The 12,334-nt window shown below is 41.9% G+C and overlaps 1 protein-coding gene across 1 annotated transcript; it reads left to right on the forward strand.

Annotated features, from left to right (window-relative positions):
• Nucleotides 1–5,999: 5,999 nt before the first annotated feature.
• On the forward strand, nucleotides 6,000–11,615 carry LOC110949290 (opsin-5-like). Its single transcript, XM_022191229.2, has 6 exons — nucleotides 6,000–6,198; nucleotides 7,150–7,355; nucleotides 9,259–9,358; nucleotides 10,354–10,458; nucleotides 10,557–10,780; nucleotides 10,953–11,615. Exons 1-6 carry the CDS (start codon nucleotides 6,060–6,062, stop codon nucleotides 11,421–11,423), a joined length of 1,245 nt encoding a protein of 414 aa, XP_022046921.1. The 5' UTR covers nucleotides 6,000–6,059; the 3' UTR covers nucleotides 11,424–11,615.
• The last annotated feature ends 719 nt before the right edge of the window (nucleotides 11,616–12,334 follow it).

Genomic DNA, 12,334 nt, shown 5'->3' on the forward strand with positions numbered 1-12,334 from the left:
AGTTGGATGGCCTTATAGGGCATCTCCATGGCCCAGAGATGTTTGCATGGCCAACCTCAGCTCCACTTACGCTCAGCCGCTCCGCTCAGGAGTTCGGAGAAGTCAGCTTCAGAACCACTGATGAGGAAACCTATGGGTGACGTGATTGAGAATTTGTCCATCTTTATATATAGTCAGTCTTTAACCTTCTGGAGTCTCTTTTCTTTGCCTTGCAGCACATCTTCAGACAGAGCCAAGCTAGCTGTTTTGCCTTGTTTCCAGTCACTAAACGACTCTAACCTGCTGTTGGCTGTAACTTCATATTTAAGGTACAGATATGAGAGTGGTATCAAATTTCTTATCTAATTCAAGAATTTACTTTAGGATTATTGTAATCTTTTAATCTTATCTTAACTGTGGACAAAAAAGCAAATAGGCATATTGTCCATATTTCTAACTGCCAAATGAAATACATATAACTGAATGGATTCTCCAATAGTGTCTGAAGGGTGCTTCAGCTCGTCAAATCTTCTGAGCAACACTGTGCATCCAAACATTCAGCTATATGTAAAATCAGTAACTGAATACCAGAGGCCTAAATGGGGCCTCCAGGGGCCACATTCACCCAGCGGTCAACAGGTCAGTGTGAAAGATGTCTTATTCCTTCTGCCCAAACAGGCATGTGTCATGGGTCATCAGGTATTGTGAGACTGTCATCTTTAATGATAATAAATTTTTGCTAAGGGAGTAACCTGTTCACCTCCTGTCACACACGGGTCGACTCATCGACCCTGATGGGGCTGCTCTGAACATCTGCATCGCCAACAGGGTCACACGTTTTTCAGGAGATTTGAAATGCTTGTTTGATGTGACTTTGATCCTGAATGACAGTTTCAAGCTTGTTCACTCTTTCTCACCATTGGCAGAGGCCCCCACGTGCTACAACACATCGGGTTGGAGGACAGGTCGGCTTCCCTCAAGATGTCCGTTCAGATCTGTAGCTGTGGGTCACTAATCTCCTCAATGCCCAGTCAGCCTGAGGAGAGTTCCAGTGTCAGAGCACAAAGCTTGAAATCAGACCAAAGAGGCTGATGCAAAGAGCTGTCCATACTGTCTCCACTGTGCTGCAGGGCTGCGGGCTACACCATGTAAACTTCAGTGGAAGCAGAGGCCACAGTTTGTCAGAGATCAAGCAGCTGGTGAGGCAGAAAGGATGTCTGGAAATCTCTGAAGCTGTGCTGTGCTTTGGGAAAGATGTTTTCTGTGTCTAATTGTGTCCTCACAGGATGTAAAATTTCATTAGTGGATTTACATTTCCACATTCATATTTTGGCAAAATATCCCGTCATGTCAAAAGTGATGTGCAGACCCCTTCAGGAAAGGCCAGCATTCAAACCTCAGTGAGACCTGCTTACATAAGTTACCTGCTTATACAAACAAACTCTGCAGGAGAAACTGGACACAGTGCTCAAATAAATGTTTGCATGTGGTTCAGAGCCAAAGATCTTGAGCCACAAAACCAATCCACGCACTTGTTGGTCTCAATACAGAGTCTGTGTTCACTTGTTTCAAATGCATACTGAACCATTCATCTATTCTTCTCCTTTGGGGTGTATTATAAGGAATTATCCAGAAAGTATTTCAGGCAACAGTGCAGCTATTTTCTCCTGAATATAAAAGCTGGAGATAAGACCAACAATATAAAGTGTTCTTTTACCTCGTGCAATTCCATACAGCTCAACTGGGCAGCAAAGCACTGTAACACCACGCTCTTATTTCACAGCAATTATATTTTAAGCAGTAACCTCTGCTGCAGCAGGCTTGCCTTGTTGAGCCATGGAAATGTTTTGGCATAGGGGGAGAAGGAAAAACAGTCTGGTCTTTGTGCCTGTAGTAAAGTCGTTGGATGAACTGTGGTCTGCCTTTGCCTCATGCAAGCAGTGCCATGAATCTCTGTCTTACCTGACATATAAAGTTAATAACTGTATCTCATCCGTATTTGGTCAGTGGATCCATCAACTCACAGGGCTTCTTCTGATGCTCCTGCAGACTTACACACAACACTGTGTTGCATTTATATATCTTTAAGCCTGCATGGCCTAAATAAAAAGTTATAATATGGTGATTAACAACATATTCTTCACTTCTGTTAACTGATTTTTTAACCCACGAGAGCCCTATAAAAAGTAGGTGTGAACATGTGGGCTGGTTTATATGGTTTTGCTACCGGATCCATCCCATCTTCACCTGTAAGCCAGCTGACATTCCTCAGTTGACAAGTCAGTTGCCTTGCTTCTGAAAAGGTTTTTAAGTGCATCTTTTTAAATGTCAGATCATCTTATATATCTATATGTGTAGAGCTACTTTGATTACCTAATGTTTAGAACTGCCACCAACTTTTTAACTAGATTTCCTCTCGACTATCTTGTATCTTTAAATAGCTGTCAGCTACAAGGAAGTATAGAAAAATGTATTGCTGCGAAGGCCCTGCTCACTCAATATCATGGACGGACTGACCCAAAAAAATGACAGGCAAGCCATTTACCTCTATACTATGTGGACCCTTCATACAAGCAGTCCCTGTGTCTCTCGTTTAGTGACAGGGAGAGAGAAAGTGTGTAGACTTTTTTTGAAGCAGATCCTGTATTGGTCTCTTGACCTGGTGTATGTCCCCTCTGAAGAGAGGCTTTGTTGCCCCTCAGACAGCTCGTAGCCTTTAACACACACCTTCATAATAGTATCTGTGTCTGTGATTTTCCATTTGGAAAGTCGTGAGCTTTTAACCTCACATCCCAGGCTTTGCTCGAGACAGAGCGGGAGACCAATCATTCTAAGTCTAATGATACAGTGGCCTACTGTGGCTGCACTCTGATCACCAGGCTTCACACGCACGAGCCAGAGCGTACAGACGAGAGTTAAACTAATCTGGATGTCTACCTGCAATGCACGAACACTTGAGCGTTGCGCTGCGTACAATACACACCTCTGCTTTGTGCTGAGCTTAGCAAACCTCATCTGTAAGATTGCGTAAGTTTGCATTTTTCTACCAAAATAGAGCACACATGTCTTCACAGTTACGGGCTGACTACAAGATCCTGCCTTTCACACACACTTGCCTCATGTCGGTTGTTGCCAGTCACAAGTGTTTTGCGGTCTGAAGCACCTGCTGAATGCAGGGTCTCACGTGGCCTTTCACCTCGAAGCTGAGGAGCAGCGTAATCTCAGTAGCAGCTGTCTATTACAGCGACTGCACAACATGCGAAGCTCACTTGCTGTCAGACGCTCTAATCTTCTCACTTTCACTGTAAGACGACAGCATTCCTAGCTGCTGAAGGTGTGAAGATCATTCATGAAACACACATCAACGATAATGTCATGACAAAGACTTGCACGGTAACATAAAGCCCTATCAGTGATGAGAAGCCGTGTTGTACCGCAAGGTTGGTGCACAATGCCTCCACCACCTAATATCACTGTATCCACTTTAACTAGAACTCCTACCACAGAGGCATCAGAAATCATCTGTGTCACTGTGGGCTGCACACACAGGGATCACTGCAGAGCTGAGGCTGTATCATGTGGGTGGGTGAAGCTGGGTGAAGGAGGTGGTGAGTGAAGACTGGGTTCAGTGTTTGGTGCTGGACGGGTGACAGTTGGGGTCAGCGGTTCATTTTCCCCCTCGGCTACATCTCTCTCTCTCTCTCTCTCTCTCTCCGGACTGGCTTTCAGAGGCTGAAAGAAAAGGTTTGATGAGGACGACGCGGAAGCATCGAGGCATCTGGCAGCAGCAGCCCTTCCCTCCACATCCTGAGGGCCAGCAGGGCAGCTCTGTGGCAGCCAGAAGAAGGAAACAAGGTGCACACTGTGATCTAAACACAGGCTGAGGTGGAGGAGAAGGGGGGACGGTTCAGGTTACCCCTTCGGTAGGTGTGTCGCCACAGAGGACCTCACTGTGAAGGGTGGAGGAGGGGAGATGTGACGCAATTGTACGTTTTCGTGGAACAAAGGGATTTTGATCAATACCACTGGACCAGCATCTGTTGGAGAAATCCCCAAACTGTCTAATAAATGTTTTGTTTCTGATTTTAAGGCTGTATGTCATACGAAAGGGTTCTGCACAGTCTTGAAGGGCCAGATGGTCTCACGCTGACATCAGAGCACAATGAATTTGTCAGAGCACACATTAGCTCACACTAACCTTAGGCCTCGGTTTACATTTGGACAAATGTTCTACATTTTGGCTAAGTGCAGACATGGTGGCAGCACCGAAGTCATCACCTCCACGACCCTTTCTAAATGGAAGTGATTAGTGAAAGTAGAACATGTCTCTGGAGAGAAGGTGCCTGGGATTCATAATCATTGGTGCAGAGTTCTGTTAAAAGTACAAAGAGATTTTTTGAATGGTTGGGATGATATAAATTGTTCCCAGGGTGTATACAGTACAGCTTGTTCAGCAACAATCTCAGACTTCTGGAAGTAGTTTCGTCTTACTGTATCTATTAGTCAGTAACTCAACACTAAATTTAAAAGAATCTGGAAATTTAAGATGATGGATTGTGTGCGTAAAGGTGAATGATTTAGTGAGAGAGAACACTTTTATCTATTTTTTTTAACTTCCCTAGAATGTTCCAACTGGATTTGGAGAAAAGTTGAACATACTGCATAACTTTAATCCTGCAAACCTCAAAATCACAAAAATTGCCACAACTACATCATTTATCAGAGCATGAAACTGTAAAAGCAGAAAATATTGTCTGATTTTCAACAATATGATGATTGGTGAAATGTACCATGCAGGACATGCAATTCTATATAGAATATTAGCCAAAAATAAGCTTAAACCTGTGATATTTCAGGCAAAAAAATCCCTTTAATCGTGTCTCATTTGAAAAAAAAAGGTCAAAATAAACCAAAATTCAGAGAAGCAATTACTGACTCAGTTACAAACAGCAGTCTTGTGACAAAAACTCTTCGGCTGAACTGCAGGCTGTGTTTAAACAGAGCACATAAAAAATAAAAAAAAAGATTATGAAGAAAATAAAGCCTACTTGAGCAGTAAAATAAATGTGGAATGGCTCAAAAACAGAGAAGTAAGTTGTCAAGTTGTTGGAAGATGCATTCAGCATGGGGAAATATCTTTCTAGAGTTGTTGTGCAGAGTAGAATGAAAACCGCCAGGTTCGTAGAAGTTGCAAACATGTAAATAGACCTCGTCAAATAGCCCATCTTTAACATGCGGATCTCCTTTTAAACCTGCACAGATACTAGGAAAATGGTTGTACATATTGATTTCAGTTTTTAAAAAATGAAGTAAAAAAATCTAATCAAAGAAATTCAACATCTTTTTTAATGACTTACGGCATTATAAGAAATGTCATACTGCATAGAAGACATTTTGAACTCTTTCTACTCCCATCCATGGCTGTGCAGCTTCCATTAAGATGCAGGACTTTATATTGAAGTGAAAAATTAGTCCACAGTGAGTGAAAACGTCTCAGAAGAAGAAGACACTCAGAACGTTTAAAGTTCAGAGCGTTGATCCTCATGTCATGTTGAATTCTCGATTGAAAAGCTCTATTTCCTATACCTGAGATGTACGTTCACATCAAGTATTTTCTAAAATAACAGCAGAAAATTTAATGTTTCGCAACAAAAAAAAGTAAATGCCAAAGAGACAGCTTGCAATTTGAGACATGTATTTTTTTAGGTCCAGATTCTGCTGAGAGGCTTAAATTGTCTCTGTGTGAGTTGAGACTTAAGACTTAAAGTAATTGAAGTTAAATGAAAACCCTTTGAACATAACTGCCACCAGTTGTCTAGCTGACTGGACATTTCCCAATTGGCTACAATTTCCACCTAAAATCTCTATCTGCTTAGTAGTTAATAAATAGATAGGATTACAGCTACAATCATTTGGACTGTGAGTGGTGAGGCATTAGTGACTGTGTCTAAGCTGGATTTAAAATGGACTGACCTGACATCCCCACTGGTGCATCAGTGCAGTGTCTACAGGGAGCAAGACAGAGTAGGGACACTGTAGAGGACAGAAAGAATTCATGCCGAGACATCAAAATTCAGGCCATGGAAATAACGCTGAAGGCTATTCCTCTGAGGGTGGTGAATATTCCATGGAGGAACAATAACCTCAGTACTCTGCATACAGAGCCTCCTCTATCCGAACAAGGAGAGACCATCATTGGAATCTACCTGTTGGTGTTGGGTAAGTCCACCATCATCCACTCCTTTATAACAAGAGTTGAAATGTAGTGTTTAGTTTTGTGCTTGTATGTTTTGTAGTTGACATATTGTACTTGAGCACTGGGTCTATGTCAACATTGCGCATTAAAAAATACTGACACCCCCTACATTAATGATTATAAAATGGTATTTGTCAACTACTAACAAAATTATTGAAATATCCTTAGTGTCAGACTTTCAAATTGTGTTGTCCTTTAAATCTCAACAATCAGATATCGGCAATAACAAAACCAGCTGTTGTTCCTCGAGTTTCCAGTCCTCCACTGACACAGACGGCTCGGTTTGTGTGGGTGGCACTGTTTGTTGATCCTTGCCAACTAATGCAGTGAAGGGATTTTGTGTAACAGTCAGATGGAGATATAAAAAGACAAAGGATTGTCTGAGTCAGAGTTCTGGACCTGGCCAGAAACCAGGCACAGTCTCTGATATTATGCTGGAATAATTTCTACTGTAATCTTCTATATTCTACTATACTGTTCTCTGTTTACTTTAATCCAGTCTACTGTATTGTGCACTCTACTCTGTGCTGTTAATGTGCTAATTTTCTATGCAATGCTATAGCACTGTACTACTACCTAATTATGTAGTTTAGTCTGCAATATGTATTAACTATACTGAAACATCATGTGCATTGTTGTGTGCACTCCCATTATTCTTAATTACTCTATTCTACTGCACTATGCTATTCTATAAAATAATGTAGTCAACGTTTGAAAATTTTACTTTACACACACACAAATGTACTATTATACTATGATATGCTATACTATACTGAAGAATACTAAACTATACAAGATTGAACAATGCTATATTATGCTATGCTATGCTACGCTATACTATGCTAAGGTAAACTATACTATACTATAACTATACTATACTATACTCACTGAATATGCCGTTTCCCTCTCTGCAGGATGGCTCTCCTGGTTTGGAAACAGTCTAGTGATTTTTGTCTTGTACAGACAGCGAGCTTCACTGCAACCTACAGATGTCCTCACTTTAAATCTTGCCATCTCTGACGCCAGCATCTCTGTATTCGGCTACTCCAGAGGAATCCTAGAAATATTCAACATCTTCAGGGATGATGGGTATTTGATCACCTGGATCTGGACCTGCCAGGTAAAAGCCATGACTAGACAGTACTTTAGTTCAAACAATTATATTTAAAAGAAATATTTGTTTGCTTATCATTAATATTCTGCATGCCCTATCAAATTTCCCACCAATTCTTAAATTGTGGTATAGCTTTCAGCATAAAGAAGTAGTCAACATGCAGGAGTGTTGGCTTGAAATTGCCTGAAAGGGACGACTGTGCAGACTTGCAAAATACGTGTGTGTATGCTTCTGCTGTCTTTGGCCAATCCCAATTAATAAAGTACATTAAAGGAATCTGTGCAAGTCTCACGGTGAAGTGAGTGTGCATGTGAGTGAGTGTGTATGTGGAAGGGATTATACTAGTAGCCATGTGGATTGGAGGTTAAATCTGTAATAAGATTACCATTCTGTAGGCCTTTAAAAGGGGGGAACTCTTCCAGCAGCGTGGCACCTGTAACAATCAGTAAAAATAAGAGCTGCAGGGTGAATTTTTGTGGCATAATTGAACTATGTGTTCTTGTGTTGCTGAATTATGATAAGTAGTTTGCATTAAATTAAAAGATGAGTTGTAATTTCAACGATGCACTGTTCATTTTTATGTTTTTCTCCTTGCTCAGCCTCACCTTGAAATGGAATAGTTATCATAGCTTAGCTTGGAATTCATCCAGGGTATTTTTCTTGCTCGAGGGAAGCTGTGGTAGAAATCGTGATATCCATACTGCAGCTCTCTAAGGAATCATACGAAAACAAGCTGCTTCAAAGCATAACATTTTCAGTCTCAGAAGCAGCAAAAAACCCCAATATCTGACTAGAAGAGATGCTGTAAATTTAGCCGTACTGCTTTCAGACTTCCGCACAAACACTGAAATGATCTCATCTCTCAGATATTCAATCACCGGTGAAGGAGGAATATTGGGATTGAAGTTTGCCCCTCTCATTTCACCTTCCCCTGAGAGAGGTGGGCTGAAAGAGGGGACGTCAGAAGGAAGCAAGGGAAGTAAGAAGTGGCAGAAATAAAGGAGGGAAGGAACAGGAAGGTGAAGGAGGCAGGCATGTGAGAAGCATTAGCAGATTACTGCATGGAGCATGATGGGACATGAATAGTTGCAAGACGGGCCAGGTCCCCTATAGGACAGGATATTGCTGAAAATGATAGAACCTCATGGAACCTCATGGACTGAGAAAGGAATGTCAAGGTGTAAAAAAAAAACTGATTTGAAGACTTTCCTTGTTCTATGATCCAATTTTACAACATCTTTTGTTGTGTCAAACTGCAAGATGAGCAATTTCAAGAAACTGCTGTGTTACTCCTCCTGGTCCTACATTCTTCGAAGAAACTACACAACAGACTCGCTCTGAATTGTATGTCATGCTAGTGTAAATGTCAGTAGTCCAGCGATCTAAATGTGAGAAAGAAAAAAACGTGATGACTGCCTGTAATAGGATTAGGACTAAGGAAGATCAAGAGACCTTAACTGATCCATGTCACCTGGAAATGGCACAGCAGGGAGCTGGGTGTTGCACAGTTAAAACTCAGTAGCATAATTCTCTTTAAGACGCTGTGATTAAAAGATCTTCCTAAACAATGGGCTGACCGCTGCAAAGCTTCATGAGTTACCGTATTAGGCAGTCATTCAACTTTTCAGGGAGAACTATTAGCGGCCAAGTTTCGATTTTAATTTCCCATTTGCTGATCCTGCAAGTTTAAAAGCCTGCAGCATACATCAGAAGAATAGCTCTGGGTCTGGAATGTATTGGCCAAACGGAAAGAAGAGTCTTTCAACTGCAGTGTTTCTATCTGGTGAAGTCCAAAAGCAAACTCAGCAACTCAGCTCTGTTCCCTGAGGCTTCAGCAGCTGCCCAAAGCTGTCTTGAAGATGCAATGCCATGAATCATCAATCGTCTCTCCCTCTCTGTCTCCTTCCAGGTAGATGGATTCTTCACGTTGCTCTTCGGCCTCGCAAGCATCAACACCTTGACCGTTATCAGCGTCACCAGATACATCAAGGGATGTCATCCGAGCAAAGGTCAGATCTGCCCTCCCTGAGTTCGACCGAGGAAACATAAAGAAAGCTCTCAGGCCAGCATTTCCGCCTTCCTCACATTCCAGAAGGTCTTATCTGACAGAAAAGTGTGTTTTTCGGTGCTAATGAAACCTTATTACTGACTTCAGCTGGGGAAATAACTACCACTTGTCTCCAGCAATTTCATTTACATTTCTCCAACATGTCATTAAGTTAATCTGAGGTGGCATTTTTTCTATTTCAGGGTGTAACTGATGCTCAAGAATGTCTTAATTATATGGAAATTAGGTTGAGCAACTGTGTCTGTTGTCAGTGTGGGATAAGAGTGTTTACTGTGTGTGTGGTTGTTCAGAAAACACAAGCTATATAAACCTGTCTGTGGGTATTTTACATTGGTGGTTTAAGCATTAGCGGTAAATGTGGGATATCAACAAAGTGTAGTATGAGCCAAAGTACAGCTGTAACTGCTACACACTGTAACTGATGTTGAGCTAGATAAAGAAATTTAAAAAATGCAATAGGTTTTTGTTAAGCGCAAATGAAATTACAGTTAGCCAGTAAAATGTGTGGATAAATCTGTGCTTGTAAACAGCTAGTAACCCATGGCAACAAAAGCACTGTTTATTGGTGCATATAGTCTGGAATATTTACATTATGTATTTGAGCACAGCTTAAAATAAAAGAAGGGTTTTTTTCTTCCCTGGAGTACAAAACTATGTGTACTTTGTCAACAGAGGTTCTTTTCAGCCACAGATGTTTGCAAAGGCTGTTGATATAAGAAAAGACCTCATTGTTCAACAAATGTCACAAATTTGACATTCATAGCAAGAATTCTGCATGTTGGAGCCTCTCATTTTTTCTGTCCTGTGTTTGCCAGAATCATAACATTTAACCTTTTTAAATGGCAAACAATCCCACAATCAGTCATGACTTGAGGTAGTGACTAACATGACTTTGTTTGCACTTGCGTTACCTTTCTTTGCTCTGTCTTTTTGCAGCTCAGTCCATCAGCATCAACACAATCGCTATATCTCTAATCTGCATCTGGACCGGAGCGATGTTTTGGTCTGTTGCCCCTGTGCTGGGCTGGGGCAGCTACACAGGTAGGTTTCATACACCAAGCAAACATAAAGATAGAGTAACACTTGATGCAATACCAACACGGAGTCGTAATCTGACCTCTGCGTCTCGTGTTTCTCAGATCGAGGTTATGGCACCTGTGAGGTGGACTGGTCCAAAGCCAATTACTCCACCTTCTACAAGTCCTACATCATCTCCATCCTCATCTTCTGTTTTTTCATCCCGGTGATGATCATGCTCTTCTCCTACGTCTCCATCATCAACACAGTGAAAACCACTAATGCCATGTCAGCCGATGGTTTCCTCACCGCCCGCCAAAGGAAGTTGGAGAGAGATGTAACAAGGGTAGGCCCAAAGGAAAATAATCAAGTTTATTTCTGATGTTTTTATTACAAAGACCTGATTGGAAAAGTTAAATGGGTCTCATTAAAGTTCTGCGTAAAAATGCCCTCTCAGTAATAAACCTCCTCTCACATTACTCCAGTCCTGACAATTGTTTCCTCATGTCCCTCTCTAGATTTCCATTGTAATTTGCACTGCTTTCATCATGGCCTGGTCACCATATGCAGTGGTGTCTATGTGGTCAGCGTGGGGCTTCCATGTGCCAAGCACAACCAGCATCATCACCCGTCTCTTTGCCAAGTCTGCCAGCTTCTACAACCCGCTCATCTACTTCGGCATGAGCTCCAAATTCCGCAAGGATGTTTCAATGCTGCTGCCATGCTCACGAGAGCCAAAGGAGGTGGTGCTTCTGCAACACTTTCAGAACATCAAACCCAAGGCTGAGACCCCGCCCCCACAAGCGTCACTTCCTGTCCAGAAGCTGGAGGTGAAATTGGCAGCAGGAGAGATGAACCAGTGCAACCCTGACAGCGACTCAGGGGTCAACAGTCCTCCTCAGACTCCTCCATCCGACACTCAGGAGGTCTTCCACATTAACGTGCCCTCACACATCGAAACATCAGAGTACTGGTGCGACAGGTTCTGAAGACTGTTGTCGTTTCACTTGAACCAGTACTTGAATTAAAAAGGGAATCTGAGAGTATTTTTGTTAACAACCTGTGTGTGTGTAACCAATGTGAATAAATTATTTTCTGAAAGGGCTTTTCCGGAGTGCATACAGTGGAGCACATCATAACTGATTTGCCTGAATCCTTTCAAAATATATCCAGCTGATGAAATGTGCAGTCAGAAAAGCACAGAGACAAGAGATGCACAGTCACATCTGGAAACACTGAACTGTCCTTAACTCAGCAGAGGCATGTAATGGCAAATGCCATTCTACCATTTCCCCTGCTGCCCCTGAGGGCACTCATGCCATCAGATCTCCCATACATCCTGCGGACTCTGTCAAGTCGAACAAGAGCCAGTGTCTTTCTATACAAATGGGCCGTTCTACATTTCTATTCAGTTAAGCATCATCGTGTCGGTGAACTAAAAGCAGATTGAAGCAGAGGTTTTTGTTAAAGGAAGCAGAGTGGCTCTATTTTTACAGAAAACCACGCCGTGTACGGGTGCAGTCAATTGAGACAACTTTCTTACTGTTGAAAGAGAAATGAGTAACCCTGGAGTAGCACCTGATCTCTCTTTTTTTCCTAGCGACATCAATGGGCAATTATCTACTTCAGCCATGAAGGTTTAATCTTAAAAAGTTCCTGAGGTGGTTTCTGCAAAAACCATAATCGCACGCACAATGAGCTCTTTTACAGCAGCCTTTAAGACCTTTAAATCAAAATGGCAGGCAGCTTCAGCATAACCATCCATATAGTGCTTATAGCAACAGCTTGTGTGCCAGTCTGCAAAAACCGTATCTAGAGGCTGAAATATAGGACTGAGTGGGTGTCAGAAGAGGGTGAGGGGTTACTGTACATCATAACACCATGACAAAACCTAAAGTGA

The sequence above is a fragment of the Acanthochromis polyacanthus genome, chromosome 15 (genome assembly GCF_021347895.1).
Source record: "Acanthochromis polyacanthus isolate Apoly-LR-REF ecotype Palm Island chromosome 15, KAUST_Apoly_ChrSc, whole genome shotgun sequence".
Classification (NCBI taxonomy): domain Eukaryota; kingdom Metazoa; phylum Chordata; class Actinopteri; family Pomacentridae; genus Acanthochromis; species Acanthochromis polyacanthus.